The sequence below is a fragment of the Equus caballus genome, chromosome 9, assembly GCF_041296265.1.
Source record: "Equus caballus isolate H_3958 breed thoroughbred chromosome 9, TB-T2T, whole genome shotgun sequence".
Taxonomy (NCBI): domain Eukaryota; kingdom Metazoa; phylum Chordata; class Mammalia; order Perissodactyla; family Equidae; genus Equus; species Equus caballus.
In genome coordinates this window covers 86,360,874-86,388,655 of record NC_091692.1, presented here as the reverse complement: position 1 = coordinate 86,388,655, position 27,782 = coordinate 86,360,874, and the positions used below count along the sequence as shown (strand labels likewise).

General features: G+C 48.2%; 2 protein-coding genes across 3 annotated transcripts; both read right to left on the bottom strand.

The window, feature by feature from the left end:
• Positions 1-276: 276 nt before the first annotated feature.
• LOC100068503 (gasdermin-A) lies at positions 277-15,364 on the bottom strand. Its single transcript, XM_023648971.2, has 10 exons — positions 14,977-15,364; positions 13,050-13,273; positions 12,349-12,535; positions 11,390-11,564; positions 5,294-5,399; positions 4,435-4,482; positions 3,405-3,568; positions 2,891-3,032; positions 1,666-1,739; positions 277-964 (listed from the first exon to the last, which is right to left on the bottom strand). Exons 1-10 carry the CDS (start codon positions 15,222-15,224, stop codon positions 698-700), a joined length of 1,635 nt encoding a protein of 544 aa, XP_023504739.1. The 5' UTR covers positions 15,225-15,364; the 3' UTR covers positions 277-697.
• A 524-nt stretch (positions 15,365-15,888) lies between these two features.
• Positions 15,889-27,377, bottom strand: LOC138915462 (gasdermin-C-like). 2 transcript variants are annotated; one of them, XR_011421433.1, is made up of 5 exons: positions 27,094-27,377; positions 25,807-25,952; positions 21,315-21,499; positions 18,147-20,121; positions 15,889-16,203 (listed from the first exon to the last, which is right to left on the bottom strand). XR_011421433.1 is itself a non-coding variant. In XM_070221801.1 (3 exons), the coding sequence occupies exons 1-3, from the start codon at positions 21,398-21,400 to the stop codon at positions 16,178-16,180; spliced, it is 279 nt and encodes a 92-aa protein (XP_070077902.1). In that variant the 5' UTR covers positions 21,401-21,495; the 3' UTR covers positions 16,037-16,177. The 2 variants fall into 2 exon arrangements, 1 of the variants encoding a protein (XP_070077902.1); XM_070221801.1 differs by lacking the exons at positions 25,807-25,952; positions 27,094-27,377 and having other exon boundaries at positions 16,037-16,203; positions 19,955-20,121; positions 21,315-21,495.
• Positions 27,378-27,782: the final 405 nt, after the last annotated feature.

The following is a 27,782-nucleotide window of genomic DNA, read 5'->3' as shown; positions in this document are numbered from 1 at the left end:
AACCAGGGTTATGGAAAGAGCCTGGTCCATGAGTCAAGGGCTCTCATCCCACCCCAGACCCTGGCCCACACCCCCGGTCCGTGTGGCCCGTGGGATCTCTGAGGGGCGCAGCTGCATGAGACCCGAGCAGTTTCATCCATCGCTCTCATTTTACAGATGGGAAAAGGGGTGATTGACCAAGTCCTTTGTTAACCTAGAGAGAGGTCCTGCAGCCTCCTCCAGAATAGTGACGCTATTAACAATATAGACATCACATAACAATAGCTGACAGCCAGGGACTGTTCTGAGTACTTTATGAACACTAACTTTTTAAATCTTCACTACAGTCTTATGAGCTAGGGATTCTGATATCTCCATTTTGCATGGGGTGATTTGACGGGATCTGGAAGTACAGAGAGGGAGTAATGTGCCAAAGCTGCACAGCCATCAGTGGTGGAGCAGTGAATGGAGCCCAGGCTGTTCTGGAACCACCTCTACTGCCTCTTAGAGAAGAATCCTGATCCAATGTGGGACCCTAAGCTAACGGGTGCCCCCCAGATCTGGACAGGTGACTACTGTCTGGGGACCAGTCCTGGCAGAGCCCCACCATCACCTGTGGCCACCAGAGGGACAGCTGCGTCCTGGGCCTGCACAGAAGTTCTGGGCCAGCAGTTCCCTGGAGTCAGGACGGCTGGGACCACAGGATGTGGCACCCTTCTCAGGCATCAGCAGAGGGGGCCGCAGGGCTGGGGTTGGCCACTAGCTGCAGCCCTGCAAGGGACCCATACAGTGCAGACAACTGTGGCACCACATCAGGGTCCCAGAGGAGCTGGTGGCCGGGTCCCTGCAGCTCCAGCCCACAGCTCTCTACCAGGCTCAGGGTGAGGGCCGCGTCCTCGCTCTGTAGCGATGAGAGGACTTCCCGTGGGAGGGAGAAGGGTGTTTCCTCCATCTGATTGAAGTTTGCCTCTAAGATGCTCTCCACCTGCAAAGAACCACCTAGAATGAAGAGGCAGGTCTCCCAGCCCCTGGATCGGCGGAACCCCGCTGTGGATGGGAGTCTGGGGCCTCCTCTCCCCAGCACATCCCAGCCTCAGCCCCGTGGCCTTGCTCCCTGCAGGACTGGGGTCCCAGGTAGTGTACCCCGACACTGCCCTTCCCGCACTGGCTGGAGTCAGAGGTTCTGACACTCCTAGTGCTGCCAGGCTCTGGGCACACTGTTCTGCCTAGAGACCCATCCCTGTCTTTCCGTCTGAACAGTGTGGAGGTGTCGCCCCTCTGGGAAATGCTCGAGCCCCATCGTCGGTGCCCCCACAGCCGCCCATGCCAGCTAAATCAGGCCCTGTCTGTAACCACCTGTCTGCGTGTCTCCTTGACCAGACTGCGAGGGGTGGGGCTGCCCCTTTCACCTTCGTATTCTCAGACCCTAGCTGAGGGCCTGGCACAAGGTAGGGATGCAACACGGTCAGTGAACAAACACGCACAGGACTGAGTGTGGCCCACCCAGTGGAGGCTGCGCGGGCCTGGGGTCTTGGGGGTCAGAGCCCAGCGTGCGTGCTCTCTGTGGGTGGGGGCTGGGTAAAGGGGCTGACAAAGGGCTCTCAAGGAATTGGGGACTGGATACCCCAACCAACCACTTGGTGTTTCCCCAGATGTCCCCCTCAACAGTACCTCCCAGGCTCTCACCAGCTCCAGCTGCCGAGGCAGGATCCTTCTCTCCAGGGACTGGGCCAGCAGGCAACGCTGGGTGTCGCTCAGCACTGGGGAGAGATGGGGGTTGAGGCACCCGTGTGTCTCCTTGTAGGCCCTGGGAACTCCAGGAGGAAGGCCTTGGATGTTGGAGCCGTAAAGCCAGGAGAAGCCCCACTAGGTACCTCTGGGGCCGACTTTCCCGAGAAGGTTCTGGCTGCCTGCCCTAGAAGTGCTGAGCAGTCTCAAGTTAACTGGTGCCCCTCCCACCCCCTCAGTCTCCCTGAAACACAGTCGGTTAAGGCTGTAACACTTCCACTTCACAAAGGGCTGTCACATGTCTTAGTGCATCTGCTGGCCCAGCGGCGGTGCCAGCTCATCACTAACCAGGAAAATGGTGGCTCCTCGTTCTGTGAGTGGCAGAACTAGGATGAGAAGAACCCAGGTCGGCCTGATCCTGAACACAAAGCTCCGACTTCGAACAGCAGCATCTTTCCAGCCCCGCGGGGCAGGCCCAGCCTGACTGGCACGTCTGCATCTTAAGCTCCTTGTCACACGTGGGGAGGGAACTCAGGGAGGCTGGGCACCTATGTGTGCAGACACGTGTTCAAGGGAGTGGGCATGTGGGTAATACAGACAGTAACTCTTGTTTTCTTGGAATGGACATTTCTGGCGGGGCGGAGATTAATGACAAATGATTAATAGAGTGACAGAAGAAAGGAAGAAAGTGGAGGAGACAAGTGGAAAGGGGACTGCGGGGTCGGGGAGGGCGCTCATGGCGAGGCCTGCAGGAAGCAGTGGCCTCTCCGTGTCAGGGGCGGGTCCGAGGACCTGCTGGTCGGCAGGGCTGGTGGTCGGGAGAAAGCACTGGACCCGTGGAACCTGCCAGGTGCCTGTCCATCACCAAATCTGATTGCCAAGGGGCCTGCATTTGTGACTGCCTGCTGCTCACTTCTGGCCCCCAAATCTCAGGCCGGTTCCTCTTTTGGGTGATTCTCACCCAGAACTATACAGGGAAGGGGATTCTGGGAAACAAAGACGCCACTTCCCAAGGTGACAACAGCAGCCCGGTCCAGTCTTCCAACGATCTTCTGCCACGCGCTGCCCACGAGCGGGGAGGATACACCAGCACTGGCGCTCCGCAGTGCCAATGGGCTGGAGCCTCAGGGGGCCTCCCTGTGCCCTCTTCCTCCCAACCCCAGTCCCGGGGCACCCCTCTTACCCACTAGCGCTCCAAGAACGCAGAGGATGGCCCGGCCTTTCGAGGTCGACAGGCTGCCCGAGGGGTCCTGGAGGGTGCTTAGGACGCAGGCCCCAGGGCCGCCCAGCTGTGCCGGCACTCCAGTGTCCAGGGCCTGCTCCAGCTGCAGGGGAGTGGCAAGGAGAGGCAGGCTTGGGTCTCCCCTCTGCCCTCTGTCCACGCACTTCACCATCCAAGCACCCATTCCCCACCCCCTGGCACCCTGTCCCCTCATGTCACCAATGAGGCTGGGACGAGCCTGGGTTCCATGCCAGCAATGCTGAGCCAGGGACCCTCCTCTGGGCTTCAGTGAGCAAATGCTTGGGAGGGTCTGACGCACTAGCTGGCACAGGGCTGTGCCCACTTACCAAGGGGCCATCCAAGATTGTGCGCCACCAAGACCCAGAGCACATCCCATTCCTGCCTCTCGTTGCCCTGCCCCACCCTGCCCTGGATCCCAGCCCCCCACCCCGGGTCTGGCCCATGGGCCCCTGACCGTGTCCTCGAGCTCCTGCAGTGCCTGAGAGTCCTTGAGCAGCTCTTGGAGGGCATCCAGCAGTGTGTGCCGCAGCCCAGGGAGCAGCGTGGCCATGTCCTGCAGCTGGGCACCCACCTGCCTCTGCAGGCCCTGGAAGTTGGGCTCCTCGTCTAGGGTCCAGCCTGTAGAGACAGTGGGTGGGCACTTGTGGGCTCCCATGCCCGGGCCCCTGCCCAGGGCCAGCCAGACCCCAGGTGACCTCAGCCTGACAGGGAGGTCATCATGTCACAGACCTGGGCTGATGAAGCTCCCACCTCATGCAGAGTGTTCATTTATGTGCTCACTTCTCCTTCGTTCCTTTGTTCCTTCAATAAGTGTTTATTGAATGCCTACCACATATCAGGTCCCAGCCACGGGTCTTATCCTTGCCTTTTCCCACAGCCCCCCGGCCCCCCATCACTTACCCCAGCTCAGGGCCAATGCTTCAGCCAGAAGGAGAAGAGCCACTTCAGGGTCTGCTCTGGGTCAGTTCCTTAGAACCCTTGCACTTGGCTCCATCCTGCCCAGCGGCCCCGCTGGGATAGCTAAGCCAGGGCTTCCCACTGTCTAAACACCACCGCAGCAGGGTGGGGTGGGTGGATCCAGCAGCGCCCAGACACCCCTGCCTTCCTACTCTCATCCTGTTAACAATGCAAACTGCCTCCTGAGAAGCCTCCAGGTACCCAATGCCATCCAAACATCATGACCGGTCCTCCTGACCTGGCGAGACAATGCCACCCTCCCTTTGTGTGGGTGGGAAATGAAGGCTGGTATGCGGGGAGCTGGAGCTGAAGCAGGTGAGCGCCTCCCAGGCTCACCATCCTTCCACCCACAGCCTCTCTCCAGTTCTCTTGGTTCATCTCTATCCCCCTGGGAGAGAGCACACAGCCCTCCCTGTGCCTGGAGTGACTACGTGGTGGAGGGAAGGGACCACAAGAATGTCAGGGCATTCTCTATGGGAAGCGGTGATTTCTGGCTGGGGTTGTGGGCCTGGGTGGGGGCCACTTACCTCCGCCAGTGTCTCTGCAGAGCTTGCCTTCAGGCAGGTACAGCACAGCTGTGTGGGAGCACAGGTAGGGAAGGCATGAGTGTCTGAGAGGAAGGCAGAGAGTCAACGATTATGGAGCTCCTTGCTGTGCCAGGCACGGAGCCAGGGACCTCACAGCTCATCTCCTGTGGCCTCACAGCCTCTCTATGGACAGGCAGCAGACACCCCTTTACCGACGAGGATGCTGAAGCTTCAGACATTAGGTGACGTCCCCAGGGCCACATAGATGGCAAAGGGCAAAGCCACCACTCAAACCTCAGTGCATTGGACTCTCAAGTTTGTGCTCTTTCCAGGAGGGCAGGGGTGGCTGTCTGGATCTTCCTCCTTCTCCCCACCCAAGCCACAGATCCAGGGGGCCAGAGTGGAGCCTCCAGAGGGGCCTCGCCCTAGGCTCAGTGTCCAGCCCCGTCTGTGGTCTGCAGGGCTCTGGGCTGAAGCACTGACAGGTGAGCAAAACCCACCGCCTCCCGCCGGCCACCCCTGGGCCATGGATGGGCAGGACCACTCCGGGTCTGCAGGAATCTTTGTGCTACTTACCTGACAGGACCCTTCCTCCAGCTGAGAGCAGCCCCACCCCAGGGCAAGTGGCACAGCTGGGCTCTGAGCCCTCCCTGATTGCTGACCTCAGCAGCCCTCTAGGAAAGTCAAGTCCTCTTAGGAGCTGCTGGAATGCGGGCCTGGCTGGCTGATTGCTCAGGCCAAGGGGGAAATGGCTTCTCTTTCTCTCTTCCTGGCCCACACTTGGAAGTAGCCCCTCCCCCTTCCTCAGCCCTCCTGGATGGACAGTCCCATCTCCCCTGCTCCTCCAGTCTCCACTTACCCCAGCGATCCCCTTCAATCTCCAGCTGCAGCACCCTATAGGCCAGGACAGTGCCCCTCGGGACGGTCACCGTCTTCTCCTTGGCCATGTGGCTCTGACCCTGGAGCTAGGAGGGAGGCAGGGAGAACAGGACATCCGGTCCACACAGGGTTCTAGGACCTGCAGGAAGGGGTCTTGGGGCAGACAGGAGCCCGGGATGGGAGGAGACCTGGGAGGAGGAGCTACAAGGGTCTCTTGACGATCAGGGGCTGCAGAGGTTGGAGGGGAGAGGAAGACCCAAAGGCTGGGGACAGGGCACACTTAGGCACAGCAAGAATAGCATTTTGCAAAATATGTTGCACATATTTCCAGAAAAAACCCCAAGGCATTCTGGGATCAAAGCACTACACACGGGCATGGGAAAAGCTCCACAGAGCCCCACGATGAAGAAACGGGCTTCATTTTATCTCACTCAGCACCGCCCGGAGTGTGGAGTGTTCACTTTGAGACACGCTGAACTGGAGTCATGAGGCATTGCAGCTGGATAACCTCCAATGGCCACTACGTGATCCTCCCTCACTTGACAGGTGGAAACCGTGGCACAGAGAGGGGAGCACTCCTGGAAGCTGGGACTCCAGAACTGGGACCGGTGGTGCACTGTTATCACCCCACTTCCACAGGGAAAGTGCTATTTAAAGTCATAGTAACAGAACAAGGCACATGGCTGTCCTGAACAAAGACCACGAATCCCAGCTCCTTTGCAGCTAGATGTGGCCACATAACCAAGTTCTGGCAAAAGTGAGCAAAAGTGGCGTGTGCAAGTCCTTCTCTCCCTCCTGCAGGCTGGAAGGTGGACACAGTAACTGGAGCTACAGTAGCCATCTTGGACATGAGGGGGAAGCCATAAATTGAGGGTGGCAGAGTGACAAAACGAAAGAGTTAGGTCTCTAATCACTACTATCTGTCAGGACAGCCCTGAGGCTCCTATCTGGACTTTGATGTTAAGAGAGAAAGCCGTTTCTTGTTTAGAGCCACTGTCATTTTAGCTTTTCCATCACTCACCACTAGTGACTAACTGTCCTGGTTTTCCCAGGACTCTCCTGCTTTCGCCCTGAAAGTCCTGTGTCCCAGGAAAGCCCTAGTCTCGGGCACACTAGGAAGGCTGGTCACCCTACATGGAACCAATGACCTGGAGTCTCTATGTAGAAAGGATCAACAGCAAATCGCTTTATCCTAAGATGGCTCCCTACTCTCCAGCTCTCCTCCACCTTCCCTGACATCATCCCCCGTCTCCTTCTCAAAACTGACAGGCGGGCGAGTCTGTCTGCAGCCACATCTGCTGAAACAACCCACACTACAAGGCCAGCCACCTGCTGTGTCAGAACAGGGCTGCAGTTTAACCGGCTTGATTCAACACACGGGGGTTTGGAACCAGACAGGCCCAGGTTGGGATTTCGGCCCCACTGCTGACCAGCTGTGAGCTCCCAAGCAAGGAGCTTAAGTTTCCACACCTTACGGAATCATCAGGAGGGATGGTGGAGAACAATTGATAGAGAGCATTTTGAAGAATGTTCTAGCTCTGACACAGTAGTGAATCGTGGCAGCTAGGAGACTGACCTCAGGGGCCCTGTACTCACCTGCACTCAGGTGGGTGGGGAGAGGTGGGGCCAGCTGGGATGCTGTGAGTTCGACTTAATTGGTGGGAGATCAGAGTCCCAGAGCCCTAGAATGCTAATGTGGGGTCCACCCTTCCTGCATTACCGTGGGGACCTGAGCCTCACAGAGGCTCGATGACACATGAACAGAGCTGGTGAGGAGCAGCTCTGGGGCCTGAAGGCAGGTGGAAGGAAAGGTGAGTGTCACTGCCCCCAGCGTGTCCCAGGCATTTTCTCACATAGCTGCTGAATCCTCACCCCGATTTCCCAGCCCAACTTCACGGACCAAACTCAGAGGGTCAAGTGACTTGCCCAAGGCCACACAGCCAGCCAGGGCCAGAGCTGGGATTTGCAGTCGGGCACGCATGGTTCCCAGGTGGATGAAAAACCCCTGACACTGTGATACCAACCCTGGCAGCACATAAGAATCACCTGGGAGAGTTAAAAAATACCAGGGATTGGGTCCTGGTCCAGACCAATGAAAACAGAATTGGGGTAGGGTGGAATGTCTGGGCATTAGTATTTTAAAATAACAAAAAACAAGACACCTCTCCAGGGGATTCTTATGTGCAGTCAGAGTTGAGAACCATCACACAAGTGCCCAGGAATTTCATTCTTGTTTAGATGGGGTGATTTTTTAAAATGTTATTGCAGTCATATTGGCTTATAACATTGTGTAAATTTCAGGTGTACGTTATTATATTTCAGTTTCTGTATAGACTGCATCCTGTTCAATACCAATAGTCTAGTTTTTATCCATCACCATACATGTGTGCCCCTTTAACCCTTTCACCCTTCTCCCACTCCTTTCCCCTCTGGTAATCACTAATCTGTTATCCATGTGTTTGTTTATTTTCCACATATGAGTGAAATCATATGCTATCTGTCTTTGTCTGACTTATTTCACTTAACATCATACCCTCAAGGTCCATCCATGTCGTCACAAATGGCTTGATTTTGTCTTTTTTATGGCTGAGTAGTACTCCATTTTATATATCTCTCACATCTTCTTTATCCATTCATCCATTGATGGGCACTTGGGTTGCTTCCATGTCTTGGCTATTGTGAATAATGCTGGAATGAACATAGGGGTGCATAAGTCTCTTTGAATTGTTGATTTCATGTTCTTTGGACAAATACCTAGTAGTGGGATAGCTGGATTGTATGATATTTCTATTTTTTGAGAAATCTCCATACTGTTTTTCACAGTGGCTGCACCAGTTTGCATGCCCATCAGCAGTGTATGAGGGTTCCCTTTTCTCCACATCCTCTCCAACACTTGGTATTTCTTGCCTTGTTAATTACAGCCATTCTGATGGCTGTGAGGTGATATTTCATCATACTTGTGATTTTCACTTCCCTAATAATTAGTGATATTGAACATCTTTTCATGTCCCTGTTGGCCATCTGTATGTCTTCTTTAGAAAAATGTCTGTTCATATCCTCTGCCCATTTTTTGATTGGGTTCAGGTTGTTCATTTTTTTGCTGTTGAGTTGTACCAGTTCTTTATATATTTTGGAAATTAACCCCCTGTCAGACATGTGATTTGCAAATATTTTCTCCCATTTGGTGCATTGTCTTTTTGTTTTGTTGATGGTTTCTTTGTTGTGCAGAAGCTTTTTAATCTGATGTAGTCCCATTTGCTTATTTTTTGTTTGTTTGTTTCCCTTGCCTGAGTAGACATAGTGTTCAAAAAGATATTGCTAAGACTGATGTCAAAGAGTATACTACCTATATTTTCTTCTAGTAGTTTTATGGTTTCAGATCTTACATTCAAGTCTTAAATCCATTTTGAGTTAATTTTTGTGTATGGTCTACTTTCAGTCATTTGCATGTGGCTGTCCAGTTTGCCCAACATCACTTGTTGAAGAGACTTTCCTTTCTCCATTGTATGTTCTTGGCTCCTTTGTCAAAGATTAACTATTCATAGATGTGTGCTTTTATTTCTGGGGTCTCAATTCTGTTCCGTTGGTCTATGTGTCTGTTTTTGTGCCAGTACCATGCTGTTTTGATTATCATAGCTATGAAGTATAATTTGAATTCAGGGAGTGTGATACCTCCAACTTAGTACTTTTTTCTCAGGATTGTTTTGGCTATTCGGGGTTTTTTGTTCTTCCATATAAATTTAGGATTCTTTGTTCTATTTCCATGAAGAATATCATTGGGATTCTGATTGGTATTGCATTGAATCCACAGATTGCTTTAGGTAATATGGACATTTTAACTATGTTTATTCTTCTAATCCATGAGCACAGAATATCTTTCCATTTCTTTATGTCTTCTTCGATTTCTTTCAATAATGTCTTATAGTTTTCAGTGTATAGGTCTTTCACACTTCTTTGGTTAAATTTATTTATATTTTATTCTTTTTGTTGTGATTGTAAATGGGTTGTATTCTTAACTTCACTTTTTGCTAGTTCATTATTAGTGTATACAAATGCAACTGATTTTTGTATATTTTTTACCCTGAAACTTTACGGTATTTGTTGACTATTCCTAGCAGTTTTTTCTTGGATTCTTTAGAGTTTTCTACACATAGAATCATGTCATCTAGGAATGGTGAGAATTCACTTCTTTCTTTTCAATTTGCATGCCTTTTGTTTCTTTTTCTTGCCTAATTGCTCTGGTTAAAACTTCCAGTACTATGTTGAATAAGAGTGGCTAGAGTGGGCATCCTTTTCTTGTTTCAATTCTCAGAGGGATAGCTTTCAGTTTTTCTCCGTTGAGTATGATGTTGGCTTTGGGTTTGCCATATATGGCCTTTATTATGTTGAGGTACTTTCCTTCTGTACCCATTTTATTCAGAGTTTTTATATAAATGGATGTTGGGTCTTGTCAAATGCTTTCTCTGCATCTGTTGAGATGATTGTGTGATTTTTATTCCTTATTTTGTTAATATGTGGTATCACATTGATTGATTTGCAGTTTTGAACCATTCTTGCATTCCTAGAATAAATTTAGTTTGATTGTGGTGTTTGATCCTTTTAGTGTATTGTTGTATTAGATTTCCTAATATATTTTTTATTTTCATTTTAAAATTTTTTGCTGGGGAAGATCAGCCCTCAGCTAACATCTGTGCCAATCTTCCTCTATTTTATATGTGGGTAGCTGCCACAACATGGCTGACAAGTGGTGTGGGTCCACACCCAGGATCTGAACCTGCAAACCTGGGCCACAGAAGCAGAGCATGCTGAACTTAATCACTAGGCCATGGGGCCAGCCCCTTGATTTGCTAATATTTTGTTGAGGATTTTTGCATCTATGTTCATCAGTGATATTGGCCTGTAATTTTCTTTTTTTGTGTTGGCCTTATCTGGTTTTGGTATCAGTAATGTTGGCCTGATAGAATATGAAGCTTCTCCTCCTCTTCAATTTTTTGGAAGAGTTTTAGAAGGATAAGTTTTAAGTCTTCTTTGAATGTTTGGTAGAATTCACTGGGGAAGCCATCTGGTCTTGACGTTTGTTTTTTGGGAGGTTTTTGATTACAGTTTCAATCTCTTTGCTAGCGATTGGTCTATTCAGAGTCTCTATTTCTTCTTGATTCAGTTTTGGAAGGTTGTATGACTCTAAGAATTTATCCATTTTCTAAGTTATCCAGTTTGTTGGCATATAGCCTCTCATAGTATTCTCTTATAATCCTTTTTATTTCTGCGATGCCATTGTAATTTCTCCTCTCTCATTTCTGATTCTATTTGTTTGAACCCTCCTTCTTTTTTTTCTTAGTGATTCTGGCTCAGGGTTTCTCAGTTTTGTCTATGTTCTCAAAGAACTAGCTCTTAGTTTCATTGATCATTTCTATTGTTTATTTTATTCTATTCTGTTTATTTCTTCTCTGCTTTTTACTATTTCCTTCCTTCTACTGACGCTTGGATTTGTTTGTTCCTCTTTTTCTAGTTCTTTTAGGCATATGGTAAACTTTTTTATTTGAGATTTTTCTTATTTGTTGAGGTAGGCCTGTAATGCTATAAATTTCCCTCTTACTACTGCTTTTGCTGCATCCCATAAGAGTTAGTATGTTGTGTTTTCATTTTCATTTGTCTCTAGGTATTTTTTGATTTCTCCTTTGATTTCTTCATTGATCCAGCAGTTGTTCAGCAGCTTGTTATTTAATTTCCACATATTGGTGACTTTCCTAGCTTTTTTCTTATAGTTGATTTCTAGTTTCATAGCATTGTGGTCAGAAAAGATGCTTGATATGATTTTAATCTTCTTAAATTTATTGCAGCTTGCCTTATTTCCCAACATATGGTCTATCCTTGAGAACGTTCCATGTGCACTTGAGAAGAATGTGTATTCTGCTGTTTTGGATGGAATCTTCTCTATATATCTATTAAGTCCTATATAGGGCGATTCTTAGTGGGGCAGCTCTTTGGCAGGATTTAGGGTGGTGGGCAGGGCCCCTTGGTGGCTTTCATGACCCCCAGCACACCCACGTTTGCACGCCCAGGGCACACCCTGCACCTGTAAATGGCTCAGCCCGAGGAGGGAGAGCTGCCCTGCTCCCGCAGCGTTGATGCTGCTCTGAAGCGTGGTGTCCTGCATGGTCTCCACGGCCTCTGTCACCACATACAGGCTCTCCCTCTCCTTCCGGTTCTGCAGCTCCCTGAAGAATGAGGGCCTTGGAGTCCTCAGTTTCCTGCAAGGGTGTAGGAGGGGGCAGGAGAAGAGGCAGAGCTAGAGAGGGGCCTCTGCCAGAGCTCCCGGGGCCCAGGATCCCCTGGTGTGGCTGGCCTGTACTTAGAGGCTACTGATCTAGAACCAGGAGGCATGGTTGGAAAATGGGAGAAACTGAGGAAAGTCTGAGATGTCTGTTTCTACAAGGTTCAAAATGTCCAGACCAGAGGCCACAATCTGGCTTTCCTCAAGCCAAATGGGCAAAAGGCAAAAGTTATTTGGCCTACATGGTGTTTAAAAATTTTGAGATAATATTAAAATCGGTAAGTTTCACATCAAACCCCTGATTTCTGGCTTCTCTTGAAAAATAGTGCCACTAAGTTCAGATTCCTGCCTGGCAACAACCAGCAGCAGCTCTAAAGCAGCTGCCAGCTTCAGCCAGGCATGTGTCTCCCAGTTTGCCACAGGTCACACCACTCCCTGTCGCCTCACATCCAGCAGCTCCCATATTTCTGTTTTGTTTCCTGGCCCTGAAATCATCTGGGTTGAAATCTCTGACCTAATATTAGTCCCTCTCATAGCCACTCTCTCTTCCCTTTGCCCCCTGAGTTCACAGCTAACAGTGGACTCCCCATCCCAACCTACTCTTCAGAGTGGCTTTACTCGATTTCTCAAGCTGGCAGGAGTCTTGGGCTTTTCTCTCTTGCCCCCCACACCCCACTCCAGCCTGGGGGGGCACCTGTGACCACAGACAGACCTCAGCCAGGAGAGCCCCACCTGCTTGGTTGACCCGCCCTGACTCTCACCTCTTCTCCACCAGCGTCTCCCAGGTGTGAGGGGAAACCCAGAGGGTCTGCACCACCAGGGTAGTTGTGCGGGTCACCCCGCTGCTCCCCATCACCTTCCCCTGCAGCCCGGCGCTCACGCTCATGGCCCCTGTCACGGCTCCTGACACCACCTCCTGGACGTGGATGGGTTCGCTCCGGCTCACCTCTGTGGGGAGAGAGGTCGAGGCTGGAGCCAGGTAGCAAGGGAGGCAGAGTTGAGTGCGGCTACCGTCTCAGCCCTGGATTCCAATTGGCCCCTTCCTCTTACTGGTTGGGGTATGACCTTGGGCAAGCCCCTTAACTCTTGGAGACTCAGTTTCTCCATCTAGAAAAGGGGATGGAAGAATGACAGGGCCTTCCTCTACAGGTGGTTGTCAGGAATAACTGAGAAATTGGCCACACAGCAAGCCCTTAATTCATGTTAACTATTATTGTGTTTAAAATAATTATCATAATTACTTATCACACAGCCAGGGACAGAAGGAAGAAATTAGTTCATCCTTCTCCCACATGGGAGGCACCCGCTGCACGGGGTGCCCAGGGAACGCTGCAGGCCAGCAGCCCTGGGGGCTCTGGGTGCCTGGGTGGAGGATGTCAGCCTGTTCATCCATAGGAACGTTTTTTCGAGCTGCCCTGCAGTCCCTTCCACTCTGCTGCCCACGGGCCCCACCTGAAGGTACCTGGGACGGGGGAGTCGGGCTCCAGCACATCCATGAGGGAGAAGACCGTGGGGATGAGGGGCGTGTCCCAAGGCCAAGGGTGGCGTCTGAGCTTCTTCCTCACCAGGCAGAAGGGACGCAGGTGCAGGGCGCTGGTCAGGCTGTCAACGGGCACCAGTTCGCCTCTCCTGCCCAGCTCTCTGACCAAGCTCTTGGTGTCCCTCGCAAAGAGGGACGACATGTTCCTTGGGGGGGGGGGGGGCACAAAGGGCATGTGTCAACCCCGGGCAGCAGATGCAGGGGCCTCGGTGATGGCTGCCTGTGGGCTGAACTTCTAACAGAAGGTGAGGAGTGGGGAGCCCTAAGCAGACTGCTCCCAGCTGCATCTGACTCAGGGTGGCTCCTTACATAGGCACACAGGTGGAAATCACAGGTGCTCAAACCCCCTGGGAATATTCCTACACTCACTCCCCACGTGGAGGCATGGGACTGAGAAGCTCCAGGGCCAAGGACTTCCTTCCCCTCATTTGAGAACAGGTGTTCCCCGGGAACATTCCTACATCCCTCTGCACCCTAGTTTACCCATCCAGAAATTGGAAGTTTATTCATCTTTACATAAAACATTTACAGACATTTATTATTATTTAGAATAATGCCTCCTCCATCGGATTGTTACAGGCCTAACGAGGTGATGGTAAAGTACTTAGAACAGTGTGGCATGTGTTGATAAGCTGTCACCCTTTGCCGGCTGGCCCCACTTCCCTTCCTGAGCTCGCGGGGACCCCGGCAGGTCTAAAGCATGTCCCCATGCTTGGATGGGGTGAAAGGAAAGGGATTCCTCTCTCCGCTCCCTCCTCCCAGCATACACAACTGAGTTTTCTGAGTAGAAGCAACTAGACGAGCCTCTAACCTCCCCTCCTCTGGGCCCCAGTACCATTTTGTTCAGACGTCTTTGATAGCACTTGCCATTTCAGTGGGTGGGCACTGGGGAGCCACAGCAGGCTTGTGAGAAGGACAGTGACACTGCAAGCCAGGCTGTATTTTAGGAAGAGCGCTCACAGCCCAGTGAAAGAGATTTGAGTTGCTTATCACCACAGTCCAGGGGAGTGCACCGAGGGCTCCAACGTGACGGGAGGGGAGAGACTGGCCCACTGTCCTGTGCCCAGGGCCCACAATACTTTTAAGGGTCATGAAAATGTTTTATTTTAAAATCAGGAGAAAAAAAGAAACTTTTAGGTCTAAGAGAACGACTTAATACATAATATATTCGTCTTTACACCATACAGTCTTTTTTTTCTTTTCTGTCCAACATTTAGAGCCAAAGGGAAACTTACACATGGTCGGGAGTGGGTTTGATATCTTTATGGAGGAAGGGGCCCAGAAGGTGACCGCGCGGCCTCGGGAGGGGAGGCAGAGGGGCCCCAGACAGTCCTGCGTCCAGGCCCGCAGGGGGCGCCAGAGGAGCGACCGCACGAGCCCAGGAGGAGCCGCTGATGTGTAGGGGGCAACCGGCAAAGGGGCCGGCCCAATTGACAATTCAGACTCAGGGAGATGGAGACAGAGGCTCTTCAAAGGAAGGGGCCTGAGACGGAAGGGCGGGGAGATGGCTGGGAGGAGCTGCGGGGCTGCCCTGCTCCGAGGAACCGCGGGGGGGCGCCGTCGCGCTCTGCACCGCCACCCCGCCTCCATCCCACCTCCATCCCGCCGCCACCCCGCCTCCACCCCGCCTCCATCCCGCCTCCATCCCGCCAACTCGCCATCCAGCCATCCCACCTCCATCCCGCCTCCATCCCGCCAACTGGCCATCCTGCCATCCCGCCTCCATCCCGCCAACTCGCCATCCCGCCTCCATCCCGCCATCCCGCCTCCATCCCGCCATTCCTCCAACCCGCCATCCCTCAAACCCACTATCCCGCCATCCCGCCAGGACCCGGGGTCCCCGGCCTACCGGACGCCTCGCCGGCTGCCCCAGGGCCGTGGCGGGGTGACTGTCCCAGACTCCAGGCTATGGCCCACGCAGGAACTCTCTAGGACCCCTGCCCAGGGCCACAGGGTTTCCAGCCCTGCCCCTGCCCAGGGGTCGTGGCCCCGGGAGGCGGTGGCGGGGGGAGGCGGGGGTCTCCCATCTGTCTCTCCAACCCTGACGCTGACACATCCGGGGATGATTCTCCAGCTTTCAGTTGTCAATGGTAACATTTACGCTTTGTTTTTCTTTCTTTAAGCGGTTATAATTCATGTAGTTTAAAGAATCAAATTGTTCTACAAGATTTCTTTTAAACCTCAGAGACCGCCCCCAAACCCCGCTCCCCTCCATGGAAACCCCCCCAGGGGCGATCACCGAACTCTTTTTGGTTGCTTGTTTTTGTAATTACCTCTGTTAGCGCTCTTTTATAAAGGGCTCAATTGAGGTGTAATTCACATACCACACAATTCACCCAGTATTACTGGGTGATATTACTACCCAGTAATAATATGGACATTATTATTATAATTATTGTGATTTGGAAATTATTACACATTTTCACTACCCCCCAAAGAGCCCCTCAAACCCTCCTCCTCCCCCCATTCCTCCTAGCCCTGGGCAAACACTGATGTATTTTCCGTCTCTGGATTTGTCTCTTCTGGATATTTCATATAAATGGGGAAACACAATATGTGGCCCTGTGTCTGTGGTCTCTCAAACGATAAGCTTGCTCTTGTAGGCGTTATAGGGCCCCCCTCCCTCTGCACCACACCCAAGTCCCACCCCCTATTTTCCCCAAAGTATGTTACAATTCTCTTTGTTCATTAATATTATTATGACTACATAAGCTCTACTCAGCTACTAATAAACCCTAAATATTTTTCCTTTCCTGTAGGATTTTTGTTTTGTTTCTCATCGTCCTTTTTCGTTTTTTCTTCTGTTTTCTGTGCATTTATATCTAATTAAATCCAAACTTTGCCGATGGCTTAAATCTCTTCTTAGTATGCTCAGCTTCAAGGTCTTCTGTCAGTTTCATCTTCCTGGAGGAGCCTTCCGATCTGCCCAGATGGGGCCTGGTTGTCCTCTGGCCCTGGTGCTGAGTGTCATCCTGGGAATCCCCCTGTCTCTCATCCACACGACATGTTTCCCAGTAGCCAGCGTCTTCCTCTTGAATCTCTCTTCCATTTTAGTGTATCACGTCCTCATAGCTTTCTGGAAAAGGGAACATGGGCAGTAATGTTTTAAAAACTTTGTCTGAAAATGATCTTATTCTCCCTGCAAATTTGATATAGACTTCTACGTTGGAAATAATTTTCCATCAAAATTAGGGAAGGCATTGCTCCCCTGCCTCGAGTTTGCTGTGTGGTTGTAGTTTAAAGCCACTCTTATATCCGATCATGTAAATAACCTTTGTTTTTCTCTCTGGATTTTCGCTTTGTCCCACACGTTCTGAAATGTCACATAAATGTGTTTTGGTATGGGTCCATTTTCATCCATTTGTGTCACATTTGATGGGCTTTTTAATTCTGTAAACTCATATCCTAGTTATGGGATGTTTTCTTGAATTATTTAATTGATTATTTCATCTCCATTTTTTTCTTTTGGTATGTTTGTGCTCTTTCTTTGAAACTTGTTTCATTCAGATGTTAGTCTTCCTAAACTTCTCTTTCCAATTTCTCATTTTTTCTGTCTTATTTTTCATCTCTTGAGTTTTTGCTGTACTTTTTGAGAAATTCTGTCAACTTTATCTTCTAATCCTTCTATTGAGTTTTTATTTCTAATAGTTTTAATTTTTTTTTTTTTTAAAGATTGGCACCTCAGCTTACATCTTTTGCCAATCTTTTAAATTTTTTTCCTTCTTCTTCTCCTCCCCAAACACCCCAGCACATAGTTGTATATTCTGGTTGTGAGCGCCTCTGGTTGTGCTGTGTGGGACGCTGCCTCAGCATGGCCCGAGGAGTGGTGCCACGTCTGCGCCCAGGATCCAAACCGGAGAGACCCTGGCCTGCTGAAGCAGAGTGTGCAAACTTAACCACTTGGCCACAGGGTGGCCCCAATAGTTTTAATTTCTAAGAGCTCTTTTTTGTTCTCTCAGTGTTTCCTTTAAAACAGCAACCCATTATGGTAATATTTTTGTCTGAGGATGTTAATGGTGTTTAAACATAAAGTATATTACTTTCTTCTTTCTACATGGTCTGATTCCTCTGAGCTGATTTTTCGTTTGTTTTGGTCTTGGACTGTTTCTCAGGTGTCTGGTGATGCTTGTCTGCTCTCGTTTTGGAGAGAGGAGTCAAAAATCAGCCAGAAAGCTTGAGCAGGTGGGGCGGGGGGTGGGGGGAGGTGTGTGGGGGGGTGGAGCTTATTAACTGTGAGCTTCACTAGAGGGCAGTAGTGCTTAACTTGGTTGTATGTTGGAATCATCCGGGAGACTTTGAACCTCTCTAAGCCTGCCCTCACCACAGAACAATTACATCAGAGTTGTGGGGGTGGGACCCAGGCATCAGTATTTTGTACAGTCCCCCAGTTGATTCCTGGTGCACCTAAGGCTGAGAACCTCTGCTGTGCTGTTTCCTTGGGGAAACCAGATGTCCTTATCAGTAGGTCTTTCTCTTACGCTGGGTCTCCAGGGAAGAATCTTCTAGTTTCCTGCCTTGAAGGTAAAATCCTGGCTGCCTGCCTTTTGGGAGCCCAGTGCGGGAAGAGGATGGACGTGGCCTTCGTATGTAGATGGTCACTAATTCCTTTGGTTTTCGGTTTGATACCCTAGCTCACAAAAATCTGACGCAGAGGAATAACCCATTAGACTTGAAGGTCAAGTTCCCCGCCCTGGGAAGTCCTCCTTCTGCTCTTGGGATGGTCTCCAGGATGCTACATAACATAGTCCAGAGGATGGGATTCTGAGGCTGGAGCCTGGAATGATCCACCCACAATGATATGTTGGATAACTTGGGCTGGTCACTTTCTAGACCTCAGGCTGGTTGCGTCACATGGTGAATTGATCTCACTAAGCCCTCCTGACCTTGGAGAGAGGTGAGATGTGAGGATGAAGGTCATGATATTTGAAGGGTTTTGGAAAGTTGCATCTAACCCATCACTTTCACGAGGTCCGGAGCCAAACCTGTGACTCTCCCACATTCTCCCCAAATCGCTCTTACCCTTTATGGCTTCAAGGCGGTAATGATGTGGAGCCTTGACATGAGCCATAGATCTCTTGAGTCCTCGTACATCTCATTGTGGATGGAAGCACCAAAGCCATCCAAATGACCCAAGAGGTTCCGATCTAGCTATAGGAGACTGTTATTATTGGAAATACAACAACAACAATAATAATATTGTTATATAACTTTGCCTGTGTCTTTTGATTCTATAAATGACTAATCAAGGTGGGGAGTGAGGGCTCTTTTACCTCTTCCAGGGGATTCTGAGCATCCTCAGTATGTGTGGCTGCAGTCACAGGTCCAGTGTCCTGGATCTCAGACATGCTTCTCATTCCCCTGGCATTGCCCCTTTCCTCCTCCCCAATGTATCTTGGTAGCCATGTTTCCTATACATTCCCCTTTTACATCTTTAATCAGCCTTGGGCAGCTGTGGGACCCTCTCACCATGTCCCTGAGGTCCTTCAGGGCCCCTCAGTCCCTTAGCATGGCCAGGATATTATGGAATATAGCATCCTGAACATCCTTTGGGAGCTGGGCCAGTGCCTCCGATTCCTGGGAAACCTCCTCTTGTAGGTGCTTGAACTCTGCCCTCAGCCATCAACATCAACCAGAGAATGGGGACAATTCTTAGATTAGAACATTCCTGAGATGATAAGCCCTTCCCCATCAACATGAGCCAGCATCTCTATCCCTTTATCTACCAAACCGAAAGCATCTCTGTGGATGGCACGTTTGAGTTCTGGGGATGGAGCTGTCATAACAGGCTAGAAAGATGGGCAATCCCAGTGCTCTGAAATGAGGGGGCTGAATGCAAGGAGGAGAGAAGGAGATTCTGGAAAGTGGTCCTGGGAAGTGGAAGAGAATGACCTGGTGCTCATTTCTGGGACATGTGTAGACAGCTGGGATAGCAGTACTGGCCACACAGCTGAGCAGTTGCCCTCCGTGAAATGACAGGGTTTTCTCCTCCTGTTCTCACACAACCCAGTCCACCGACCTAAGCAGATGGAAACCCAAAGCTGAACATCAAAATATTCTCCAAACTGGAGTACCGTTCACTTGTTTCAAGCTTCTTTGTCCGCTGGACTTGGACTCAGGACCTGGGCGAAGCCTCAGTCTCCTCGAGGACTAATGCATGGATCTTGGGAAAGTTAGTTCACATCTCCACTTGTTTTCTTTTTAGTTCCTAAATCTCTTAAGTGAGGACACATTACACACAGAATACACTGTGTGCGAAAGCCCAATATAACACACATGAAATTTTATGTCCCTGAATCACAGTTCATGCTGAATAAATATTTGATAAATTAATTTAATTAAAAAATAGTTGGCTCTTGTGAGTGAGTGATGTACATCATATGTGCTTGAGCATATTTAGATCTGAATCCATAAAACTTTCTGCTCAGGGTCTCGCAGTATTTGGGGACTTTAACCGCCATGTTTCTGTGTTAGTGATCCCTTGTTTCCTCCAGCCATAAAACTGCACATGTACATAGTACAGCAGCCACTCTTCTGGAGTTTCCAGAATCCATCACTTACCCAAAGCAGGATATAATCTCAAATAATTAAATCGATTTCCCATTTCATCAATATCAAAGAGTCCCATATATTGAAATACTAAAATGAGGATATTAGAACATACTCTTGGGTCAGGAGTCAGGATTCTTTGGCACATGAGATGTGGGAAATAATAATCCCATCCATTCAGCCCTGAAGACAGGTCCTAATAGGATCCAGAGGCCCTGGGAAGTGAGGCTGGGCTGGCTGTGCTCTTGGTGTCCCCATCCCCCTTCAGGACAACTCTGTACCTTGACACCAGTATTCCAAGGTACAGCATTTCCACAACATGTTCACACTGCTGGTTTCATGCAGCACAGGACTGTTGAGCATTTCCACAGCCTCTGTCACCACATGTGGGTTCACAGATGTTTTCCGGCACTGCTTCAGAAATGATGGCTCTGGATCCAACACTTTCCTGGGTATCAAAGGGAGGAGCAGGGTCAGAGTGGGAAGAGATGCCCTCCTGGGTTACTCTAGGTTACCTTTCTCCTCAGGACCTGGAAGGAGTGCAGAGCCTGTAGACTTTGACAGGTGATTCCCCCAACGGGAAGAACGTTACTGGCTGATAGGTTAAGTTTCCTAGAGCAAAAGAACATCTCTGAAACGCATGTTGGAGGGGCCGCCATTCTCTGATGGGGGTACAGGTATGAGTGTGCATGCCATATTGTGAAACGATTCTGCATTTTCCAAAATTCTATCTCCTGTGGTAGGGGCTGGCTTATAGGGTTCCAGCACTAGGGCCTCTCACCAGAAGAGGCTAGAAGTAGACAAGCCCACATGTTGTGAACAGTCCTCAGGAGACCCTACTGTTGAAGCAGGGAAACCACACCCATCACTGTCCAGAGGCACAGTCAGGGTGGGATGTGGAGCAGACAAAGCAGGGAGGATTCTGGGTGATTTTTCTTGATTAGCACAGGTGGATGTTTATGGAGTCACTGTCTTTGGTAGGTGGTTGGAAGGGCTGACTTGAAGATATCGATTCAGGGCCCCGTCAAAGTAACTTTTAGTCTCTCTAAACAGTCTGTGATTTTAACTAGTTGCTTATTTAATTTGTTGCCTTTGTAAAAATAATATTTAAATTGACATCTCTGCTTTTAAAAGGCATGAAGACGTAAGGAGGTCTTTGTTAAGCTCTTAGAGGACCATTAGATATTCATCTTTGCCTGTGTCCATGGAGGAAAATGAATCCCAGGGCACTGTTGTGTACTATATTACACAGAGTTTCAGAGTTGTTGTCTCATTCAATTTAAATTATTTGTTATTTATTTTTTATTGCTTATTTCCTCAGTTCCTGCCCTTTGCCTGTCCACACCAAAGATAAGTGGTTTTAGGTCAAAGATTTTTATCTGTTTTGTCTTTGTTCCATCCCCAGCACATAATAGCACAGTAATAGATAATTACTGTGTTAATAAATATATATTAGATAAGTAATAACTATTAGTTGAATGAATGAATGTCTGAATGTGTACTCAAGAAAAGCAGCATAATCTGGGATGTTTTCTTCATTCTAAGCCTCGGCAACAAAACCTACTGGATACCTCTTTGCCCATGAGGAGAGCACCTTTTGGGGCTCCGCCGACCCGTCCCCTTCCTCTCCCACAGCCTCACCTCTTTTGAAGGTCTGTCCAGTTACAAGGTGGGATAGCAACAGACCAAAACTCAAGGGAGAATCCATGGCACTCAGCAGCTTCCATGACACGCTCATTTCCAGCCCAATGGTATTATATCCACACGAACCTTCTGCTTTTGGACCACAGGGTCAATGAAGAGGAACAGCTCTGCCATGACAGTTTCTGGGGACAGAACAGGTGACCTTAGGTTTAGCCAAGAATTCATTGGAGGAGCTAGTATGGGAAATGGAGTAACGGTCCTATTTTGCCCCAACCCTGCTACTCATTTAAATCTATTGTCAAGAAGCTAACTAATCAGTGGATATTTTAAGTATAAATTACTGCTGAGGACAAATGTTTGAATCCACTGTGGGGACCTGGATTTGGCCACCCCAAGATATGTCTCTTTGGCATGATGATTATTTGAGGCTAGTTACTTTGCAGACAGGAAAGCAACTGAAAAGTAGACTTTACTTACCCTTTGTAAGAGACATTTACATTGTAAAGGAACTCTCCACCTGTAAAGATATCTCCCTCTGTACCAGGAAGAAGGGGAGATGACCTTGTCTCTAGAAACTCTTAATCAATGGGGAAGGCAAGGACTTAAATCTGCATTTGTTTATTGTGCTTGTCTGGTAACCTCCTGTAACTGACTTCCCTCCCCCTCCCAAAGTTGACATTTCTTTAAGGATTAAGCATCTCTCCTTAGGCTAGGAACTGATTGCTGCGCTCACCTGTGGCCACCCAGCTTGAGACAATAGACTTGCCTCCTGCTACGCCCTCCAAGATAGCAGACCCACTACCTGCTGTGTCCATCAAGCGCTGTGCTGACAGGGCAATCTGTGACTATTGTGGGAGGGACATTTCAATCATATGTGAAACACCCTGTTTGGGGGTATATAACCACTCTGTGCACCCCACTTCTTCGGTGCCCTTTCTTCCTTTGGGAAGAAAGGCCCCCGGCCATGGTCCTCATAAAGCTTTGTTTAATTTTCTCTTGCTATTCTGTCTCATGTGAATTTAATTCGTTCTCTGGCCAGACGAACCCACACTAGGTAGAGGAAATGTCTTCCTCCCCTGCACCACCCAGGGGTTGGTGATCTGGGATAATGTCCTAACTCTGAGAAATGGGGATGTCACTTGCACACTGGTCCAGGAAACCCATGGCATCACCTTTCCAGGCACAGGGTCTCCTGCAGCAGGCACAGCATCCAGCCCCAGGAGGGAGCACACTGGGGCAGAAAATGTTTGGGACTGCAGCAAGACAGACTTGGGTGTGGATGCTAGCGCTACCAGTTCCCTGGTATGTAACATGGAACTAATTATTTTGTAAGCTTCAATTTACTTTATGTAAAATGGAGATAACGTCCTTAAGAGGCTGCTGTGTGAAATGAATTAACAAATGCCTAGGTCCAGATGATTAGTAGATTCTCAAATAATCTTAGTTCCTTGCCCCGTGTCTTTAGGCAAGGCTCATGCTGAGATCTCCCTGTGTGGGTGTCTCAGGGATTCTTGCACGCTGCACCACTTCTCCCTGTGCACTCTCATTTTTCACTCCTTGCCTCCTTTGCCTCTGGTTGCCAACACCTGGGACTGAAGAACTTGGCTCCTGGATGTCCATGAGGGTGTATTCAACTGGAACATCAGGTTGTTTCAACAACTGTGAGTGATTCTTTCTCTTCTTCTGTAATACTGCAAGCTGATGGAATTTGTTCTCACTGAACTGGTGCTGACACGTCTCAGGTTTTTGTCTCCAAGCTTTGACCCAATTCTGGCTAATACTCTCAAACACGGAGTGCTTATTGCTAGGAGCTGATAAAAGGGGAGTACAAAGTTGATTTGGGAGGGGGAAGAAAGTGGGTAACCTCTCATGGATGCTTGATAGTTTTCCTAAAGAAAAGGATATATATATATCTTTTTATATCCTCATATATATATGAGATTAACTTAGGTTTTAACTTAGAATAGTGACTAGACAACTCTCTTAACTTTAGTATTCTGAACAGAGTCTAGGCTTCCGAGGGAAGCACCATTGTGAAGTTCATTGCTCTTTATGGCCAGTGTAGAAAAACCTGTGTATCTCCCAACCTCAACCCAAGGATGCTCTAAAGGCCCAGGAAGGACTCAACACTATCATCAACTGGAGGGCCAGATGGCAGGTTAGGTGTGTGTTGAAAATTCATTGGTAGTGGTGGAGGAGTTGGTAGTGTTTCCAATGTGAAAGTGAAGGCCTCACTGAGAAGTGACATTTGAACAAAGACTTAAACTGAAACAGGGAGTGGGGATTGAACTATGTAGCTAATTGGGGGAAGGAATTCCAAGGAGAGAATTAGCAAGGGTAAAGAGGGTGGGGAAGGAATGCCTGGCATAAGAACAGGTGGAACGAATCAGAGAATTCCTCAGAAAGTGAGGGCAAGCTGGTGCAGGCCCCTGTTGGTCATAGTCATGGCTTTGTTTTTCCTGGAAGTGGGATGGGCATCTATTGGAGGAGTTTGAGCTCCTGAGCGAAAAATTGAATGCATCTTTTGAGAAGAGACCTGTGGCTTCTGTGTGGACAATAGATGCAGGAAGGCAGTAAGGGCAGAAGTAGGGAGTCTAGTTAGGAGGGTTGCAATAATCCAGATGATGGTGGAGAGGGACAGGGTGTTGACACTGGAAGTGATGAGAAGTGATCAGATCCTGGTCTACATTGAAGGTAGAGCCAACATCTACAAAAAGAGTCCTTTGACTATGTGACCTCCATGGCTTTTTAAATCTCTGACACGTAGAAAGAATTGGGAAATTGCTATATAGACATCAGAAAAATAATTCTGAAACAGGTTGTTTCTTAGGGAGTGAGGTGAGCAAGGGAGGTTAAGGACCGGTAGCTGTTGAAGAAGCAAGAATGTGAGACAGAGGATCCTTGAGTCATAGAAAATAAAAGGGAGCTGGCATGGAAAGTCCAGAGAATAAGTTATATGCACATTTGTCACTGTATGTGATGTCAGTGTACTCAGAAGGACAAGTTTATTTTCCATTTTTCCTTTATTTGCCCATTTTTTAAAATGTGTATTGTCTGTCTCCCGAAACTAAAGTCAGTCTTTGGAGTCAGGATTCTGTCTTACTAACACCTATACTCCCAGCACTAGAATCCCGACAAAGTGCAGACAGTATAGACCCAGAACCTAGAAACTGTAGCTGGTACTCAGTAACTGTTTGTTGACTGACTGGCTCAGTGAGGGGAGAGCTTCCAGAAACTTAAATTATTCTGCATAAGAAAGGGGAGAGAGAATGGGGGAGAGAGCAGAGATCAAGAGCAAAATGGCCGAAACTTGTAAGACCTTGGGTGAGGGGTGGAGGAGGCGTAGAAGCGGGGAGACAGAGAAGTGGGAGGGGGAAGGAGGGCCGGGGAGAAGAGATCTGCATAAAAACCTGTGGCCAACGCTAACCTCAAAAGTTAACTAATGGAGAATTTTCAAGAAAATAACATGTGCTGTGCAATGGCCGCCCGAACCTCAGTCTCCCTGTGAGATCTTAAGTAAGTCGACATCACTTCCTAACTTGGCCACTACAGCATGGGATGACGAGCTTCGCTGCAAAAATTGGACACTCCTGTTGGGAAGTTTGCCAGGAGTGAAGCAATGGCAGCTGTGGAGACGAAAACAGGTGAAGGCAATTTACACACCAGCAGGATTCCTTCTGGGAGGAATTTGGAGTTTTTTCTCCTGCTTTTCAGGATTGCTGCCTCCTCAACAAGAGGCAGCATAGGAGGGTCAGGGATCCTTAACTGCTCCTGGCTGTTTGATTTACCAGATTTTCCCCTTTTGCCCTTCCTCTGGAATGTTGGAGGGTGCTTCCAGACGGAGAGCATGGAAATATGTAAGGGAAGCTATCAGCTGTTTATTATGATCACCTTGGTTCTAAACCTCATCAGTTCTGGGCTTAATAATGTCGACAAAAATAATCCATAACCAATCTATAAATGAAAATTTGGGTGAGTTTATTCTGAGCTTAAATCTGAGGATTATAACCCAGTAGAGTCTTTCCACAAAGGAACAGAGCACTCCAAAGAAGTGGGGGTACACAGGGTGGTTATATACCCTCAAAGAGTATGTTTCACATATGATTGAAATATCCCTTTTACAATAGTCACGAGACTGCTCCGTCAGCACAGCGATTGATGGAAACAGCAGATAGGTCTGCTGTCTCAGTGAATGCCGCGGGGTGGCAGGTGTTTTTCCTCAGGCTGGGCGGTCACAGATGAGCGCTGCAATCGGTTCCCAGCCTAAAGAAAGATGCTTAATCTTTAATGAGATGCCAACATTGGGAGGGGGAGAGAAGTTGCACCTTTATCTCAAGGGCCTTTGCTCTTGCCATAGGGAATCTCTAAAGCAGATATACAATGCATGCTCAACGGCCTCGGTCAGGCCCTTTTGGAAAGACAAGGTCAGGCCGAATTAGATTTACACAAAATGGCTTCCTTATATACTCCAATATACCCTATTACTTGCCATTTTTATTTGTCATTTTCCCCTTTTGAGCTCTAATCTTTCAATAGAAAGCATTGATGATCATTCTCCCTTGGCGCCAGGGTGGTTGCTGCCTGTCCTGGGTCCATCATGTCCCTCGGTGCTAGGCTTTTATTTCATTTGTTTGCCTAGTTGTCCATGTTGGGGGGAAATAGTGGACAAGCGTAGAGTTATATATATGTGTTAACAGAGGAAGCATTTCATATGTCATATAATTTTCAATTAATTTTAGATTGTTGCACAAACGTTGTATATGTGCTTTTCTATGACACTTCACATTTACATTGTATATGATTATAGAACAAGTACAGCAACAATAATAACTCAGCATTTTTAAAAGGATTGGTCTGAAGTGAATTCTTAGTCATAGTCTCTATCAGAAAAGGAAATTTGTCCAGGGTTATAAGACAGATCAACCATTTCAAGCCGTCGAGCAATCATTACTTTAGTTTGTATGCTACTCTTACAACACTGAGTAAAGAAAACAACAATTAATTTGAATATTATGACTAGTACAAGAATTCCAAGAAGTAGTAGAAATAGGAATTCCAATCCAGATCGGAAAAGGGAACTGATACCAGAAGGGAGCTAACCAAACAATTCAAGGCTGGGTGTCAGATCGCATAAGGCATCCACTTGCTCCTTCATGTGTTTTAGCAGAGATGACACATTGGAAGATTTATCACGTATAAAAGCACAGCATCCAGTCTGAATGATTGTATATGTACCACCTTGGGATGCAGTAAGAATATCTAAAGCCATTCTGTTTTGAAGGACAGCCTTTCTCATTAAAGACATTTCAGTATTTAAATAAGGGTACTCCTGCTTGACTATCATTAAGGGCTTCTTGAGTAAATTTAGTCAGAGATTCCATGTGTAATAACTCCATCTTTTAGCTCCAAAGAAGGAGCAAATATAGTTGAAAATATAGCCATACCAGTGGAACACTGAACAATCCCATCCGGCCTTAAAGAGAGGGAGATTGGCAACAGATTTTAACTCAGCCTGACTCCTTCCCTGCTTTTAAAGGAAATTCAGGGTGCAGTGTTTTAGCCATCCAGGCAGTAGCCAAGGCCAAAGATTTGTTCCACATAACCACTGAGTTCCATTAGGAGTCACTCGATAAATTCCTGGCCTTCAAGACCAGTCTGTTCCAAACTAATCCCTTTCTTTAAGTATAATAATATTCCAAAACAAATTATAAAATAGGTATACAGTTTAAGCATAACAAAAGCTTAAATGAGGAGATAGAAGGTTGGGAATACAGGCCTGGTCCGGAGTCTTGGGACAGCTGTCTACAACAGATGTCGTCATCGTCTCCTCCTGGTATGGTCCTTTCCAACTGGGCTGTATAGAGTCTCATTTGGTGTCTCTTTCAATAAATAAATTCTTCAGGTTATAGTCCATGATCCTTAAGTTCTGGGAGCTCTGTGAAAGAATCTTTCATTTTACTTTAAGTACCTCAATAAGACTGTGACAACAATGTAATATATCCCTTAAGAAAAACTGGTTCATATATTTCTTCATCTAATTGCATAGGCTGTTTTATTATTATTTCAAAATGAGACAGCCGATGTTTATAAAAAGTGTAGATCTAAGATTAAGGAGCACTAGCACAAGAGCTTTTGGCCGTGAGAGAGTAAATGCTTCTGAAACCTTGCCAATTAAGTTCTAGTTGTGCCATTAGTTTTACCAATCCTGAGGATCGAGGATGGTAAGCGCAGTGGAAATGCTGCAATACTGGGCAAACATTACAAACAGATTTGAGTTCCCCAGTCACTGTGTAACTCGGGAGGAATTCCTCAAACAGGAATTATTCTCTCTAATAGTAATTTACCTACTGTTAAAGCCGTTGTTCTTCTGCAAGGAAAGGCCTCAAAACAATGTGAGAACATACAGATCCTTACAAGACATATTATTCCTTGAGATGGTGGCATTTGGACAAAGTCCAATTGTCA

Bases quoted from the DNA above. Each gene is read 5' to 3' on its own strand.
- LOC138915462 (XM_070221801.1), bottom strand. From the start codon at position 21,400: ATGGAAGCTGCTGAGTGCCATGGATTCTCCCTTGAGTTTTGGTCTGTT. The intron at 20,122-21,314 runs GTGAGGCTGTGG...TTTGATACCCAG, and splicing joins TGGACAGACCTTCAAAAGAG to GAAAGTGTTGGATCCAGAGC. The intron at 16,204-19,954 runs GTACAGAGTTGT...TCCCTTTTCCAG, and splicing joins CTTGGAATACTGGTGTCAAG to AAAGCTATGAGGACGTGATA.
- LOC100068503 (XM_023648971.2), bottom strand. From the start codon at position 15,224: ATGTTACCATTGACAACTGAAAGCTGGAGAATCATCCCCGGATGTGTC. The intron at 11,565-12,348 runs GTGAGAGTCAGG...ACACCCTTGCAG, and splicing joins GAGACGCTGGTGGAGAAGAG to GAAACTGAGGACTCCAAGGC. The intron at 3,033-3,404 runs GTCAGGGGCCCA...ACTCCCCTGCAG, and splicing joins TGCAGGAGCTCGAGGACACG to CTGGAGCAGGCCCTGGACAC.